Raw genomic sequence first — 17,619 nt, 5'->3', positions numbered from 1 at the left:
CCAGCCCCAGGGGTCCCTGTGTGGGGTGGGTGGCACCCAAGGGTGTTGCTGGAGCCGTGGAAGTGGCAGTGGCCACTGTTTGTGGCAGGGACAGAGGAAGGGAAGTATTGCATGGGAGTCTCTCCACCCCAGCATTACTCAGCAGCGCTTGCTGCAGGAGGAGGCTGCCTGGACAGACCTGTTCCCCCTGCTTCCAGTGGCCAAGGCCAGCAGGCACAGGAGGAAGCCTTGATGCCTCTGTCTCTTCTGCCAGTTCATCATCCTGAGCCTGCTGAGTCTGAGCTCCAAGTTCCTGCTGAGTTATCCCTTTCCCTGAGTGCCTGCTCAGCTGCATCTCTCCTCCACCCCATCCTGGGAGCTGCTTCCAGCCCTTTCCCTGCAGCCTCGAGCCTGTGCACCCTCCTGGCCCTGCCCGTGCCCCAGTGGGACCAGTGCCACCACCTTCCTCCCCCAGTTCAGGGAACTGGGTGCCACTGCGTAAATAGCAATTAGGAGCAGGGCATGAGTCAGCAGGGACATTCCCTGGGAGCAGGCTGGGACAGGAAGGGACAGCTGTGCCACGCCATGCCTGTGACCCAGCCACCCTCCCATGTGGAGTCATGGGGTCCTGCAGGGCTGGGTGGTGCCTGGGGCATTGCTGGAGCTGTGGTACTGCAGTGAGGGGGAACAGGGACATTTGGGGGCTCCCCACCCCACTGCTCTGAGCAGCTCTTGCACATGCACACCATGGCTGGGCTGTGTCCCCATGTGCCAGGGACAGTGGGGCCACTGCAGAGCTGCTGCATGGCAGTCACCACCCTGGGGCCACCATCCCCTCATCTGGGGCACTGTCCCAGTGGGAAACCTGGAAAGAAACTTCCATGCCCTGCAAGCTGCTTGTGGGACGTGACAAGGAGAGGTGGCCCTGCACCGGAACCATTGTGGGGGACAGGGAGTTGGACTGGGGCAGCACAGGGCCTGGTCTGGGAACTGTCCTGGGGCAGTTCCCTGTCTGGGAACTGTCCTGGGGGCTTTGGCTCCCTGTGCCCACACCCCACCAGAGCAGGGGCCAGAGGTCTCTTGGGGGTTCTGCTGGGTCTGTGCTGGGAACTGTCCTGGGGCCGTCCTGGGGTCTGAGCTGGGGGACTGCACTGGAGGAGCACAGGGCCATGTTGTGAGGCTGCACTGGAGGAGCACAGGGCTGTGCAGCCGTGCCCCAGGGACAGGGGTGTGGGCAGCACTGGCCGCAGAAGTGACTCCGCTGGTGCTGGGCACAGAGGAGAGGCGGCCGTGGGCCCAGCTCCTCCCCAGCCCCGGCGGGAGCTGATTGGCGCAGGCACGGCTCCTGCCCCGGGCTCCCTGCATTTGAGCCGCTTCCAGAAGCTGACAAACCAGACTGGTTACAGCCCGGCTCGGCCCCGGCCCTGCCTGGCCCACGGCAGGAGGCAGCTGCCTGCGCGGGTGCCCGCCACGCCTGCTCCCTTCTGGCACAGCGGGCAGCGCCCAGCTCGGTGCCCTCTCCTCCGGACCGTGGCGGGTCAGTACTGCATTGCTGCTGGGGCAGGAGGAAGAGGAGGAGGAGGAAAAGGCTGTTGGATGCTCACGGTGCTGCCCCTCTTGGGGTGGCCTCGGTGAGGGTGATGGGGCTGCACCCGGCGCTAGAGGTTCCTGACCCAGCGCTCTGGGAGGGCGCCCCAAGGCGCCCCGGAGGGATGTCGGGACTCTGTGCGGACACTGCTGCCTCCAAACCCTTCGGGCAGCCCTGCTGAAGGATTCTCCTGCCCTGGAGCAGCGCCCACGTCCCGCACCCAGCCCCGAGGGGACCCGGCGGGCGGGGACCGAGCGGGGTGGCTGCTCTGGCCGCCCCGATGGAGCCGGCGGCGGGCGAGGGGGCACAGCCCGGGCCGGTGCCGGCAGCCGGTGGGGAAGGATGTGCCGGGCAGCGGGACCAGAGCGAGACCGCGGGGTCGGGGGACCCCGGGGAGCCGCTCCAACGCTGTGGAGAGGAATCTGCTGCTGCCTGGAGATGCTGGGAGCTGTCACGGACGGAGGATGCCAGGGAGCCCCTCCTGCCCGGGCATGAGCCGCCGCCTGCCCTCGGTGCCTCCCTGCCTGCGGGGCAGGACCTTCCCCGCGGGGAGAGCCCAGGGCCCGGCTCCCAAAGCGTCTCCAGCTCCATCCTGAGCCTCTTCGGCGAGGCGGAGAAGGCCCCGAGCGGCGGCGGGGCGGGGGCAGCGGAGCCGTGCCCGGTGCTGGCGGGCGGCGAGGACGAGTGCCCGATCTGCACGGAGCCCTACGACGAGCAGCGGCACAAGGCGGCCGTGCTGAACTGCAGCCACGGGCTGTGCCGGGCCTGCCTGCGCGCCATCATGGACACGGCCACGGGCGCCGAGCTCGGCCGCGTGCGCTGCCCCATCTGCCGCCAGAAGACGCCCATGCTGGAGTGGGAGATCTGCAAGCTGCAGGAGGAGCTGCTCCTGCTGCACGCCCAGCCCGGCTCCCCCGCAGCCCTGGCTACCCCCCGGCCCCCTGCCCTGCCGCCCCGGCGCCCGGGCCTGGCCGGCGCCCTCGAGCATCGCTTCCAGGTGCGCTTCCACACCAGCCGCATGTTCGGCTGCCTGCCCTGCGTGCGGTACCCGCCCTGCCTCATCCGCGCCCTGGCCCGGCTGGAGCGGCGCTGCCGCTGCTGCTACCTCGTGCTGCTGGCGCTGCTGCTGGCCGCAGAGATGCTCAGCCTGCTCCTCATCTTCCTCCCCATCCTGCTCATGGTGATGCTCTTCCTCATCCTCGACAAATAGCGCTGCCTTTGTGCCCTCGGGCTGAGCGTGCGTGGGGAAGGAGCCCAGAGGAGCCCGGCTCCGGCTGTGCCCGCGGCCGCGGTGCCAGCGGGGAGCAGGCCTGTGACCCTGGTGCCCGGGACACCTGGCACTGCCCGTGAGCCCGGGCCGGGGGAGGCAGCGCAGGAGCAGGAGCAGAGGGAGGCGACCCTGGAGCTGGGCATGACCTGCACCGCGGTGACATCGCTGCCGCAGCCAGGGGGCGGATGGAGTGGGGCACATCCCTGCCTGGGGCTGGGCACCAGAGAGGCTCTGCGGGCAGAGCAGGGCTGTGCCATGGACTGTGCCACGGGCTGTGCCATGGACTATGCCATGGGCTGTGCCATTGCTGTGCCACAGACTGTGTCATGGACTGTGCCATTGCTGTCCCATGGGCTGTGTCATGGACTGTGCCATGGACTGTGCCATGGGCTGTGCCACGGGCTGTGCCATGGGCTGTGCCATTGCTGTGCCATGGACTGTGCCACGGGCTGTGCCATTGCTGTGCCACGGGCTGTGCCATTGCTGTGCCAGGCACATTGCTGTGCTGCTCCCAGGACAAAGGGGCTGGGATCCCCCAGCATGCACTGAAAATACAACCTGTGTTTGTACTACAGCCATGTCCAGCTGAGTTCAGCGCTCGGTCTCAGCATGTCCCCTTGGGGCCTGGCAGTGCCACAAGGAGGGAATGGGCACAGCCAGTGCCCCCACCTACGAGGGGAGCATGCTCCACCATGGCACCTCCCAGCCCCTGCCGAGCCGTGCCAGCCCGTGCTCAGCCCGTGCCCTTCGGGGAGATAAGTGAGCAAACACGGCTCACTCAGTGCCACACACGGGTGGAGGAGCCTCTGCTGAGGGGCACTGGGGCTGTGCCCACACGGGCCCTGCCATGGAGCAGGAGTGTCCCAGGGCTGAGCAGGGTCTGGGCTCTGCCTTTGCCAGCCTCACGTGGGGGCCACACGCCAGCCAGGGTATGGCTGGGTCACAGTGTGGCAGCTCTGCACCCTTGTTGCTCCCCAGGGGGACAGGGATGGGGATCTTCCCAGGCTTTCAGCCACCTTGGGGCTGGTGGTGGGTGGAAGGAAGCTGTCAGACCCTCGAGGTCCTGCCAGGATTCCATTTCAGGGGTGCTGACAGCCACCTCCACAGGCTGGAATTTGCAGCAGTCTGTTTGTCACTCTGGCCTCCTCTGGGTGTCCTGCCAAGGCTCTGTGCTGACCCCATGCCAGTTCCCCCTCGCTGTGCTGTCCCCCCTCTCTGTCCCCTCAGCTCAGCCCTGCTGGAGGCTGGTGACACTGCTGTGCCCTGTCCTGCCTGGCTGTGCTGGGCTTGTGCAACCATCCCCCTGTCCTGGCTTTGCCCTTCTCCCCTGGAAACACCCTTGGGCACCTCCCCAGGGCTGTGGCTGTGGGAGACAGGGTGCCAACCCCCCTCTTCTTCCCCTTCCTCCTGCCCAGAAGCTGAGGGGTTGAGCAGCCAGTGAGCACTGCTGTGCCCACAGAGCCCCACAGAGAACCCCTGTCCTTGTGCCCAGGAGGGCAGAGATTGGGGCTCTAGGCTTTGCCAGGACACTGCTGCCACTGACCATCTGCGCTGCCAGGGGCTGCTCTGGCAAAGTGCTGAAGCACAGGGTAGGAGCAGGGCACCCCAAAACGGGTCAGGTCAGCAGGCAGAAGCAGGTGGGTCCCCCCAGCCCTGGTGGCACCAAGGAATATTTATTTATACCAAGTGGAGCAGCTCCATCAGGAGAAGTGCCAGTTCAGCCCTGGCTGGGGCGTTTCTGGCTCCATGGAGCCTGTGGGGAGGGGGAGCTCAGACACCGGGGGCCCTGTCCCCATGTGGGGCCCTGTCACCATGTGGGGCACTGTCACCGTGTGGGGGCCCTGTCACCATGTGGATGCCCTGTCACCGTGTGGGGCCCTGTCACCATGGGAGGGCCCTGTCACCATCTGGGGGCCCTGTCACCATGTGGGGCACTGTCACCGTGTGGGGGCCCTGTCACCATCTGGGGGCCCTGTCACCATGTGGATGCCCTGTCACCATATGGGGCCCTGTCACCGTGTGGGGCCCTGTCCCCATGTGGGGCCCTGTCACCATGTGGGGCACTGTCACCGTGTGGGGGCCCTGTCACCATCTGGGGCCCTGTCACCACGGGAGGGCCCTGTCACCGTGTGGGGCCCTGTCACCATGTGGATGCCCTGTCACCGTGTGGGGCCCTGTCACCATGGGAGGGCCCTGTCACCATGTGGGGGCCCTGTCACCATGTGGATGCCCTGTCACCGTGTGGGGCCCTGTCACCATCTGGGGGCCCTGTCACCATGTGGGGCCCTGTCACCATGTGGGGCCCTGTCACCGTGTGGGGCCCTGTCACCATGTGGGGCCCTGTCACCATGGGGGAGCCTCGTGCCCCTGCCCTACATTGCATGGGGGTGTTGGGGTGAACCAGGCCAGAGCTGCCCCCACAGGACACCCCCAGCCCTGCTGTGCTCCCTGTGCTGACTGTTGGCACCTCTGGGTGCTGAAAGCTGAAGGGCACCTCCATCCACCAAGAATGGGGGTCCCTGGGGGCTGTGGGGTGGGGTGGACCCTGTGGGCCATGTGGAGCCTGGCTGCAGTATCCACTCCCACAGCTGGGTTATATTTAGCAGCCTGGGATAATGGTGAGCAGGGCTGGGGGCTGGCAGGGCTGACCCAGGGCTGATGCTCCTGCCATGGGCACAGCTTCCAGCACAGCCCCCCCAAACCCACCCAACCTTCCCACTTGCAGCCCTGTCCCTTCTCCCAAGCCCGTGACACCCCATTGCACCACCCCAAATGCTCCATGGCATCCCCAGCTGGCACCTGCTGGCACCAGGTGATGTGGTGTCCCCAGAGCAGTGACTTGGCTGTCCCCATCCCTGCAGGGACCTGCCCATTCTCTCCTGGCCTCTCCCACTGCAGCTCGGCGTGTTCCTGCTCTGGCCAGAGGCATCCCCGTCCCAGCTGCACCACAGGCAGCAGCACCTTCCCTCCTGCACTCTGCCCCTCCTCTGGGGAGATGTCCCCACACTGTGTCCCTCGGGAGTGTGACCAGAGTGCCACCAGCCCTGGGGCCAGCACGGGGAGGGGACACGAAGCTGGCAGTGAGCAGGAGCCCGGGGACAGCACTCTGCTGGACTGACCCGAAAGGAGCTCCGGAGCTCAGCGGTGCCTCCCCAGCCCTGCCCTGGGGACCGTCACAGCCGCCACCATCGCCGTGTCACTGCTGCCACCATCACCCTGTCACAGCCGCCACCATGGCCGTGTCACCGCGGGATGCACTGTGAGACGGAGCTGGCACTTGGCACGGAGCTCCCTGGGCTGGAGCCGCCGCTCAGGGCTGGGACTATTGGGGCTCCGTGTCCCCAAGGAGGGCTCGGCCCTGGTGCTCGGCCATGTCCCTGCAGAGGGAAGGGGAGCTCCCCATGGCCCGGCACAGCCTCGCTCGCCTGTTGGCATCCAGGGGCAGCTGCTCCTGCCGTGCCACCCATGGGGCAGCATGGGGGTGCTGGGCACACCCCATGGGGACCAACAGGGCACTGCCAGCGCCGCCACCGCCCCTGCAGGAGCAGAACAGCCCCAGGCACCGAGAGGCTGCAGGAGCTGTTTCTCAAGGAATCACAGAATGCTCTGGGTTAGAAAGAGCCCATCAGGATCATCCAGTCCAACTCCTGGCCGTGCACAGACACCCCAACAATCCCACCCTGTGCCTGGGAGCATTGTCCAAATGCTTCTTAACTCTGGGGAGAGTGACTGGCAAACACCCCGCCCCAAACCCATGCCTGAGGCTGAGCCCAAACCAGGCTGAGCCCAAACCAGCCCAATCCTGGCCCTTCCCACCTAAAATGAGGACATTTGGGATAAGGATCACCCCCAGGAGCAATTTAACTCCCCACATCTCTTCTCCTACCATGAGCCAAACTGGACACTGGGAGAGCTCAGAGCTTCATCCCAGCCTGGGACAGATGTTACAACAATGAGGAGATTTTAGAACCAGCTCGCCTGGGAACATCTCTGCTCTCATTTGGCCAAACCTCCTCCTGCAGCAATGCCCTGGCCATGCTAAGCATCTCGTAGGACTTAGAGATCTTCAAAAACTTAGCATGGAGGCACAAAGCTAGAATGGCCATGGGAGCATTTTAGGGGATGTGAAAGACTTTTAATTCACCTGCATCTGTGACACAAGGGCTGGCACCACCCTGTGTCCCTGTCCTCTGCAGGAAACCTGGCCCCTCTTCCAGCAAGTGCTTATTCGAGGTTAATAGGGCAGGAGAAATGGGTGCTCACCCAGAACTTGCTCCTGAAAGGCCCTATTTCTTCCTTAATTGCAACTCAAAATCAAATTAGCAGTTTTAAATTTACTCTGTGCCCAAGAGGTGCCACGAGTGTAGGGGAGAACACATTGTACCCTTTGTCCTTATGTAATAAAAAGGGTAAATTCCTACTGAGGGCAAAATTGCTGCCACCTCTGCTCTGGCTGGCCCACCAGCTTCAGTGTCTGTGGGGACAGAATGCTCAGCCTGGATTTAATATGAGCTTTTGGGGTGTCAGAGTTCTTTATCCTGGATTTGGCCTGAGCCTCTGGGCTGATGGAGATGCGCATCCTGGATGTGGGGCTGCCCCAGCTCCCCCAGCAGCTGCATGATTTGGCTCAGTGTGGGGCTGCTGTGACCACCAGGAGACCCCACACTGTGCCAAGGCTGCACAAAGGATGGAGGAATGTGGGTGCAGGGTGGGGATGTTGGTGAGGACAGGGAGACAGGACACAGCTGCAGCACCCTCGGGGATGAGGGTGGCACTGGCTGCGTTATTGGTGCTGTAGTTCAGCACCCATGGGCTGGGAGGTGTTCTGTTCTCCAGGCACAGAAAACCCCCTGGGATGGGAACCAGCACACCAGGAAAAAGGGTCTGCAGCCACCCTTGCACCCTCCTGGATGTGGTGCTGCTGCTTTGGAAGCAGATGCTCCACCTTGGCCCAGAGCTGAGGGCAGAGACAGTGACTGCTCCTGGAGAAGGGAAATTTGGGGGCTGGCACTGGCACACAGTGACTGTGGGCCCACCCCAGCCTGTGCCCACACCAGCCAGTGTGTGCAGCTTGCCCTGGGAGCTGCCTTGTCCTGGGCTCATCATCCCAGCTGCTTCTGCTGCAGGTTCCTGGCTCTCCCAGCTGTGGAGCTGCCATCCCAGTGACCCCGGGGTCCTTCAGGGCACACAGTGGGGTCCATGTGCTGGTGCTGCCAGCCCCAGGGCAGCTCCTGGGAATGGTGCAGAGGGGAGTCCATGAGTGCAGCTGCCTCAGCAGAACAGGGGAACCCATGTCCCTCCCTAGCTCCCTTCAATGGCAGGTCCTACCAAATGGCACATCCTTCCCCCAGTATCCCACATCACCTGGGGAGAAAGGGGACGTCCAGCGGGTGTTTGAGGGCTCTTGCTGTGGCTGGGCAGGGTCCCCAAGGTGCCCAGGGGGGGACACAACTGCATCAGAGCTAAAAGCCAGGCTGGAGGAGGAGGTGCCAGCCCAGGGGAAAGCTGTAACCCAGGTTTGGCCCAGCCTGTGCCACAGGGGGAGCAGGGCCAGGGCACATCCCGGTGTCACCCCCCTCCCGCCCCAGCGACGCGGCCCCGGACTCCAGCTCAGCCTTCGTTCCAATATAATCTTTATTGGGGAGAATGATGGGGTCAGAACAAGGCCGGGTATAAAACATGATCATGGTCACAACCAGCAGCAGGAGGCATTGGCAGAGCAACACAGACACGGTACCGGCGCTGTTCCCCTCAGAGCGAGAACGGGCCTGGGGCTGCGCCAGCGGCATCGCCCGCCCCTCGGGACAGCACAGGGCATGGACTGGCCCCTCTCCCTGCATGGCTGCTGGGCTTTGGCCATGCCAGGGGCTGCTGTTTCCTTCAGGACGTAGGTCCTGGGACCCCTCAGGCTCACCCAGCCCCAGCACCCAGGACTGGGCAGCGCGTGCCCCTGGTGCCGTGGCCATGCTGGGTTGTGGTGCTCAGCCCCATGGGAGCACCCAAAACTATGGCTTTTTCTTTATTTTGCTTTTTTGTATTTTTTGCTTTTTTTGGCAGCAAACTTACCCCTCCAGGTGCTCTGGAGAAAGCAAGACTGTGCACAGGGGGCTGCTGCCCTGCCAGCCCCTCTGCACAGGGGTCAGAGCAGAGGTGCTGCTCTGGGAAAGGGACTGTGGGCAGGAGCCAGACCTTGGTCCCCCTACCCAGTCAAATCCCCTCGCTGGAGTCAGCAATTTGGGGCACTGGACCCCGTGCCACCCTCCTGAGCCATCCCATGGGGCATGGGTGTGGGACCCGGGCGGAGGGGCAGAGAACGGGCACAGCTCAATGCCTTTGTGAACACGTAGTGGCCTGGGATAGGGTGGCTGGGGATGGATGGGGAAAAACAAGAATCCTCCAAAACGAGGACAAAGTGGAGCTTTCCTCAAGGGCCGGTGGAGGACATGGGCCGCACGTCTGCTGGCATCCGAGGGCCGGGCTGGCGGCTTGGTGTGGCTACTGAGACTCGGGCGCACGGCGGCGTGGCCACCGAGATGAAAGCTTTGGCAAATAACTTACAGACAGGGGGTGGAGGGGGCAGCTGGGGACCTGTCCTCGCTTCCTGTGCCGGGAGGGTGGCCCAGTGTGGCACCGTGCATCTCCAGGGCTCCTTGTGCAGCTGCTGCCGGCCGTGGGGCGATGGGGAGGGCGTCACTGCGGCCAGAGCCCAGCGGCCAGAGCCCAGCGTCCGCTCCTGGCAGAGCCGGGGGGAGAGGAGGGAGAGGCTCCCGGGGAAGGAGCACGGTGAGGTGCTCGGTGCAGCACAGCAGCGCCCGCCGCAGGGCCAGGGGAGCCGCAGGGCCCGGGTGCGCCGGTGGATGCCCTCCCCGTGCCAGCGTTCCAATCCCCGGGTGAGTCAGGGGCTGCTGCAGGTCCCAGCACCCCCTGTGCCCCTCGCGAGTCCCGCAAGGACACCGGTGCCACATCCTCGGCGTGGTGAGCATTCGAGCATTCCCCGGCGGTGCCGTGGCAGGGAGGGGACACGGGCCGCGCTGTCCCCCGTGCCCGTGCGGAGGGGCTCACATGATGGTGCAGGAGGACAGCGGGTTCCGGATGTGGCAGGTGCAGGCGGCCCCGCAGTACTGGCGGAAGGTCTGGTAGCAGCTGCGGTCGGTGTCGCTGCTCCACTGGACGGGGTTGGCGGCCAGGGCCTCGGCCGGCAGTCTGTTCAGGATACTGGTGTTGACGGCCAGCGCCGCCAGCCCGTAGTCGGTGAAGAGGACGGTCTCCCGCTTGCAGGTGGGGCAGGAGATGAACTTGTACTTGGGGCAGGACTCGTAGAGGATCTGCAGGCACTCCTCGCACACCGAGTGCAGGCAGGAGAGGATGCGGGGCCGCTTGTTGGTGAAGTTGTACATGTGGCCGCACGTGGGGCACTCCAGGGGCTCGCAGGGCGTCGAGGGGTGCAGCACGTACTGGTTGACGATCACCTCGTCCGACGGCGGCTGCCGGTGGTAGCAGACCTCGGAGCTGCCCTTGCGCTGGCCCGGGTAGCCGCGCTCCCGCCGCGGCAGGGGCGGAGTCCGGGGCAGCGGCAGCGGCGCGGGGGCCGTGTCCAGGGCGGGGATGTCCCCGCACGCCTGGTTCACGATGATCTCGGACTCGGAGGGCCACGCGCGCTTGGCCACGAGCGGCGGCTCCCGGCGCGGGGCGGGCGCGTAGCGCGGCTGCGGCCCCTGAAGCTCCGAGAACTTCTCCGGGTGGATGATCTTCATCGCCTCCATTTTGATGATGACCTGTTGCCCTTTCAGACACGACATGAGTATCGTTTTCACATTACTGTCCACTGCTCTGGGGTCTCCGAGGGACGCCTGCATGAGGCTAAAACATGCTGGCGGCCTGCTGAGCTTTCAATCTCGCTCTGGCCGCGGAGCAGGAGCACAGGGAGCAGCGGCTGGTGCGGGAGAGCATCCTGGGGAGACGGGCCAGCGGCAGCGGACCCCGCGCCCCTCTTGTGCAGCCAGCCCCGAGGTGCCAGGAGCGCGGCTGGGGCGGGCAGGAGAAGGCAGGGCGGGCTCACGGTGCCATCCTGCCTGCCTCGAGATGCGCTTGGGCGGCTGATCAAAGCGCTGGCTCCCCGCAGCCTCCCGGGATGTTAACGTGACATTGGCAGTCACTCAGCAGCCCTGCTCTTCGCCTTCGCTGCCACTTCCCAGGGCAGATCAGCTGCAGTCAGAGCGTTAATTTGGGGATGGCGGTGCTGGGCACTGCCCAGGGCAGGTGAGTCCAGGGGGGACCTTGCAGAACTGGAGGCAGCTCTCACTTCGCCCCAGGCCGGCCTCTGTTCCTGTTTACATGCAGTGGGATCCTCGTGGCGCTGAAGAATGTGTTTGCAAATTCCTTTGCTCTGACTTCCCGGCTCTCCCACTTGCAGTCACCGGCAGCTCCCACAGGGCAGGGGCTCGGGGCACATCCCGTGCCAGAGGGCAGCTCACCTTGGCTGCGGCCAGGACAGCACACACCTTGTCCCCTCGGTCCCTGGTACCTCTGTCCCCAGCTCAGTTTCGTGCTCGCTGGAAATGAAAAGGGAGAGGGGGTTGGATCCAAGGCTCTCCATGGATCTACCGGCTGCCAGCGCTCCCTGGGGACGCTGCCCGCCTGCATCCCGGCAATTTGGCAGCCGTGCCCTCCGGGCCCTGTGCATCCGCCCTGTGCTGGGGCTGCGGAAGCGGGAGCACGCAGGTATCTCCCCCAAGGCATCCCCACGGCGGCCCCGAGCGTGGCATGCCGGGACCCCCTCTGCCCTGAGGGTGGGAGGGCAGGTCCCCCTGAGCCCCCCTGGGCTGCAGGGCCCCTCCCGAAGGGGTTCCTCCACCGACCTGCCTCTGCTCAGGGTTTTCTCTCACGTTTAGCCCCTCCTCTGCTCAGTGGATCTATTTTTACCTCCATCGCTTGCTCCTGATCCGTCCCTGCTATTATCCCTCCCTCCAGCTTCCTCTCCCCCCCTTCCCAGCTCCCTGCCCTTGTCCCGGGGCTGATGGAGAGGACAGACCACGTTAGCGGGCAGGGGATGGGAGGCAGGCAGCCTGCCCGAGGCCATTTTCTCCCTCAGCAGCCCCTGCGCCAGCCCGGCTCTCCTCCGAGAAGGGCGAAGGCGCTCTCCTCCATCACGCTGCGAATCCTGTTAGAGGGATGCCTCTCCCGGCGGGCGCTGCCGTGCCTAGCGGAGGGGGCCCGAGGGGGCCATCTGCTTACAGCAGCAGCAGCAGCAGCCCTTGGGGATGGAGCGAGGCCGCGGGGTTCAGCCCCGGGTGCCCGAGGGCTGGGGGGGGTCTGGATCCCTGCCCAGCCCCAGCAGGGCTGTCCCGGGGGCCATGCCCTGGCAGCACTGGGGTCCCGCAAGCATCCTGCCCTGCAGAGGGAGGCCTCGCCTCTTTCATTCCCCCCCGCGGGCCCGCACCCTGCACCCCGCACCCTGCACCCCATATCCTGCACCCCGCATCCTGCACCCCATATCCTGCACCTCGAGTCCCGCAAGCAGCATATATTCCCCCCCCTCCCGCACACAGCAGCAGCCCCGGGGCTCTGCCTGCAGCTCTCACACAGACACTCACCCGCAGCGCCCACGAGCACAGCGATTCGGGTGGTCAGCAGTGCCACGCACTGTCACCGCGTTCCCACGCTCCTTCTGTCACACCCCTTCACGCACAGCCCTGGCGCGGCACCCGCACCCCCAGCGCCCCTGGGGCGACACAGCCCCCGCCATCCCCGTCACTCCGGGGGTGATACAGCCCCCGCCATCCCCTTCACTCCGGGGGTGATACAGCCCCCGCCGCGCCCCGCACCCCATCACTCCGGGGGTGGCACAGCCCTCCCCAGCATCCTCCCCTCCGCAGCCTCCCACCGCAGTCCCCGGCCCCACGCTCCGTGCCCCACGCTCGCAGCACACGGCGCTCCCGCACACACACACGTGCGCTCCCGCACGCCCGCGGGGTGACTCCCCCGGCCCTGCCCGCCCTTACCTGCGCTGGCCCCGGGCGGGGGTCCCGCTCCAGCCCCCGCTCGGTGCCCGGTGCGGCTCCGCAGGCCCGAGCGGCGGAGGTTATCTGAAAGGCAGCGGGATGCGGCGCTGGCCCGGCCAGGCGCGGTTCCCCGGGGATGCTGGCGGCTCCGAGGCGCGGCTCCACCGGGCTGGTCCTGGCCGGCCGCCCCCGGCCCCGCCGCCGGCTCCGGCCGCGGCCGCGCGGGGAGGGGACCGGTCGCAGGGGCCGGGGCTGGAGGCGCCGGGGGGCTCCGGATGCTCGGCGGGGACCGGCGGCCGGGGGAGCCGGCAGGTACGGCCGCTGCCGCTCCGGGGGCTCCTTCGTGCCCTGCCCCGGCTCCCCCCGCCGCCCCCGGCCGCGGAGCCCGGCTGGGCGCGGGGCTGATGCAACACCCCCGGGCGGCGGCGCGGGCTGCGGGGGGCTGATGCCAGGCCCCGCTGTGCCCCTGGGCAGGTGCAGGCAGCGGCGGGCAGCAGCGGGCAGGCAGCGGCGGCTCCGTGCCCGCCGTTCCCGGGGCCCGGCGGCGCGGGCGCTGCTGCGCGCTCCCGCCGCCGCCCGCAGTGCCGCCGCAGTGGTGCAGCCGCCTCACATTTCTCTCGCTCAGCAGCGCCGGGGCCCGCCGGCCGTAGCGCCTGACGCCCAGCACACCCCCTCCCCGCCCCGCATCCCCTCCCGCACGCCCCCTCCCCGCCCCGCACCCCTTCACCGCCCCGCACATCCCTCCTTGCCCCGACCCGCTCCCCTGGTCCCACACATCCCGCTCCCCACAGCCCCTCTCGCCCCGCACCCCCTCTCCCCGCAGCCGCCCCCGAGCCCTCCCCGGGCCCGCTCGCTCTCCCGGGCCGGCCGGGCCCCGCGGGTGGCTCCGAGGGGCCCGCGGTGACTCAGCACCAGCGCCGCTCCGAGCGGCTCCGCGGCGCCGGGGCCGCGCTTGTGGGGCAGCGTCGGGGTGGGGGGCCCTGCCAGCAGCCCCTGCAGCCCCTGGGAATGGGGAGAGGTCGGACAGGCAGGAATTCCCCCACCACTGCTTTTCCCACTGCCAGATCAGCAGTGCGCCCCACACTGTCCCCTGGGACCCATGGCCGCGGCTGTCGGGGGAGCAGAGGGGGCCCTGAGAGCCCCCAGGCCCTGCTGAGCTCCGGGGCTCTGGGCACAGGGGCTCATCGGACCCTGGGGACACGGTGGGCTCAGTGTGGCGGGTGGGGGATGCCAGCAATGCTGGCAGGTCCTGCAGAGTGCTGGGGACTGTTGCTCATAGCCATGGGCGTGCTGGTGTGACCCCCACAGTGGCACAGGCAGACAGGACCCCACAGGCTGGGGACACCCCACAAGGTGCCCTGAGCAGATGACTCCTGGCCCATGCTTCCTGGCTCCTGCAGATGTGAGAGGCACGGATGTCCTCTGTTAGAGGCCAGGCTGCCTTCTCCCCCTGCTGTGGGTGCCTCCAGAATGGGGACCCCACAGGCAAATGGCCAAAACGAGCAGACAACCCCACAGAGAGCCCTCCCATGAGCTGTGACCCAGGATGTGCACACTTAAACCCAAACCCGATCCCAAACCCAGCCCTGGCTGGAGCAGGATGCTGCTGGGTGCTCACCAGGCTCCTTTGGGTGCTGCTGGGGTTCCCCTGCTCGTGTCACCCATTGCTATTTTTTAGTTTTTTATATTCCTCCAGGATTGAGCCTGGGCTTTTGTGCCCTCCCTGAGGATTGCCCTGCCCAGCCCCTGCTTGCTGACCCTCCAGCCTTGCTGCAGCAAAGACCCAGCCCCTGTAAGGAGGGGTCTGCATGGTCCTGCAGCTGCTGTGTCCCCACAGCCACACTGTCCTCACACCTTGGCTGTCCTCTGGCCCTGCCATCAGTGGCATGGACACAGGAGCTGGAGGTTGCACATTTCACAGCTCTGCCAGGCCTTATGCAGCCCAGAGATGATCTTCTCACCCACACAGTGATGATAAAAATCTCACCCAGGTGCCTCTTCCTGACCTGGAAGAGATGACCAACGCCGCCTGGGCGTGAGGATTCCCCAAGGGTCCCCCAAGGGCTCAGCTGTGCCCAATTCCCAGGCCAGACTGACCCTGGAGTCAGGTTCTCCCTGGGGACCCTGCAGCATCACTCCACCTGGAAATCCATGGTCCCTTCTTGACAATGGCTGAGTTCTTCATCTGGGAGTTTCTCTCAGTGCATAAGGGATTTTTGGGATTTTTGAATGCCTCTGGCACCTCTAAGTGCTGTTCTTTGATCTGCTCACTGCTGAAATCAATGTGAGGCTGCTGCTGCTGCCTGGCACACGCTGAACAGGGATTCCCTCCATGCTCCCCATCCTCCCTGTGTCAGGTGCTCCTGCCTTCCCTGCTAACGTGCCTGGGTGCAGATGCAAGAGCTGAGATCTTACGCCTGAGCTCACTGAGCACAGGAAATTGCAGGAAGTGAGCGAGCACGAGCTATTTTCTGTTATTAATTCATATGGCATCCCCGTGCTGACCCAGCTACACCGTGTGCTATTATGCTGCTATTCCATGAGTTAAGCAACAGCTCTATTTAAAAATAATCATAAATTACATTGGGCATTTTTTCTGCTGAATAAGAGTGTGTTTGTGCCAAGGTGCTGGGATCTTCCTGTTGCCCCAATGGCACTGCCTCTGCTTTGCATGCTCAATGCAGAGCTTTTCCCTTTCCTCTGCTGAGTTGGTTCACCAAGATCTCTGCTTTCTACCCAAACTGAAAAAAATCTCATCCTTCAAAACCCAAACCTTCTATCTCTCTTTGGGTCTGTGTGGCTCAGACTTCAGTGCTGACCCTACCGAACCTCAGCCCTGTGGCCACCTCTGCCTTTGGGTCCTGTCTCTTACTCCTGGTTTAACACCTAACTTTGGCATATGAACATGTTGCATTATCTTTTATAAAAACCTATTGCATTGAGTGTTATCATAAATGTACATATTTTGGCTGGATATCCTCAGGATGCCTTCTGACCTCTGCTGATGTGATAGGGGTGCTCTCCTGGGTTTAACAAGCAGCACTGATATATTTTACCATTTCCAGAGACCTTGTCAGCAGGCCAAGGACACCTTTGGGTTCAGAGGTTGCTCCTCAGCTCAGTTGTACCTGCTGTCCTGGGTCCAGCATTCCTTAAACAGACATGCAGGAGCAGCTCTGCCAGTGGATTCCCTTTGTCCCAGATGAACAAGGTTTTGCTGTTTGTAATCAGGAGGTTTTTGTTCTAATTCAGCTGGTGTTGGCCTTGTGTTAAAGCACAGCTTCTTTCTGCAAAGCTCATTCCTATCCAGTGTCTTGACTGGATCAGTTTGAAACCTTTGCTCTGTAGATGTGCTGGGAGCTGTAACACTGCTGGCCAGGCTTTGCTGAGGTGAATGGTGAAGCCAGAAGATAATTTGCCCCTAAATGTCTTCCTCACCATCAGCCATCACCTGCTCAGCCATCTAGCTGTTTGCTCAGGATTTTATTGCCCTTGTGGATTTCTGGCACCTGTGGGAAGGATTCTGAGAGGATGGCCCCGCTCTTGCTTGGTGCCAGCCTTGCCCTGTGGTGGCACCTGAGGCTTTTCTTTCCACCCCACTTGGGTGAGCTGGCATCTCCCTGTGTGCCAGACCTTGCTGTCCCACACGCAGACCCCCATCCACGCTGTCCATGCTCCTGTGGCAGCACCTCAGGCTTTGCTGCCACCTTTCTTTGCTCCCTGCTGCTCTCGTCACCGAGTTTGCTTGTCCGGGTCCTGCACACATCCACAGCTCTTCCCAAAATCCCGTCTGTTTCTCACACCAATCTTGTTTTGCTCTGGTGAATCACTCATCACACAGATAATTCACCCACAAAGCCGTGAGCTCATCCCCAGCTTTGCAAGAGAGCAGCTTTCCCTGCAGGTCTGTGCGGGGCAATGCCAGGATCTGCCCAGGAGGGATGGATGTGGGACCCACTGCCGAGTTTTCACCCTCTGGGCACCTCTGCCTCTCCTTCCTGGGGCAGGGCACCAGCAGGAGGGACCCCCAGCCAGACCTGCCAGGCTGAGACCCTCCAGGCTGTCTGAGGTGGCCACAAGAGCCCAGCACAGACCCTCACAGGAGAGGAAAGCAGGGCACAGTGATCCACCAAACCACCAGAGGAGCTGTCTGTGCAGCTTGCCGGCACAGCAAACACCATTTTGAAGGAGGAATGCTGCTGAAATATCTGCCAAGAAAGCAGCAGCCTCTTGTTGCCAGCTGGTAGCTGAAGGATGCCCCAGCTGCTGCAGAGCTGCTCCGTGGCTGCTGCTTAAAGCAGGCTGTGGGTTGGTTGCTGGTGGTCAGGACCTGACCACTGATGCTCTTGCATCAATCCTAAAGCCATGGTGGGGGCTGTCATGGGCTGGTTCCTAGGCTTGCAGCTGTCCACAGAGACCCCACCACGAGAGAAGTGAGATCTCCAAAGTGTTTGAAGCCACACACAAACCTTGAGATGCACACGTGGTACCCTGAGCATCCTGAAGGCTACGGATGTTTGTAATGCCCCAACAGATTCCAAGAGGTTTAATCATTATTTTTACTATTAGTGATTAATACTGTGGCCACTTCTGTGAACCCTGGGTGTGAAGAGGGGCCCACCTTGCTGGTGCTGCCCTGAACAGGAGGAAGGAGCAAGAGGAGGGGGATGCACATGGGCTGGGGGAGGTGAAGGGTTCAGGGGCAGAGGGAGCACATCCTCTCTCTCCTCGGGGGTGGTGACCTTCATTCCCCTCCCCACCAACTCATTGTGCAGACCTGG

At 64.2% G+C, this 17,619-nt stretch overlaps 1 protein-coding gene across 1 annotated transcript; it reads right to left on the bottom strand.

Annotated features, from left to right (window-relative positions):
• Positions 1-8,483: 8,483 nt before the first annotated feature.
• On the bottom strand, positions 8,484-13,091 carry RNF208 (ring finger protein 208). The gene is made up of 2 exons (XM_058818393.1): positions 12,839-13,091; positions 8,484-11,389 (listed from the first exon to the last, which is right to left on the bottom strand). Exon 2 carries the CDS (start codon positions 10,691-10,693, stop codon positions 9,896-9,898), a length of 798 nt encoding a protein of 265 aa, XP_058674376.1. The 5' UTR covers positions 10,694-11,389; positions 12,839-13,091; the 3' UTR covers positions 8,484-9,895.
• Between the last annotated feature and the right edge of the window lie 4,528 nt (positions 13,092-17,619).

The sequence above is a fragment of the Ammospiza caudacuta genome, chromosome 21 (assembly GCF_027887145.1).
Source record: "Ammospiza caudacuta isolate bAmmCau1 chromosome 21, bAmmCau1.pri, whole genome shotgun sequence".
Taxonomy (NCBI): Eukaryota; Metazoa; Chordata; class Aves; order Passeriformes; family Passerellidae; genus Ammospiza; species Ammospiza caudacuta.
The sequence above is the reverse complement of the archived record's forward strand: the minus strand, read 5'-3'. Positions and strand labels throughout refer to the sequence as shown.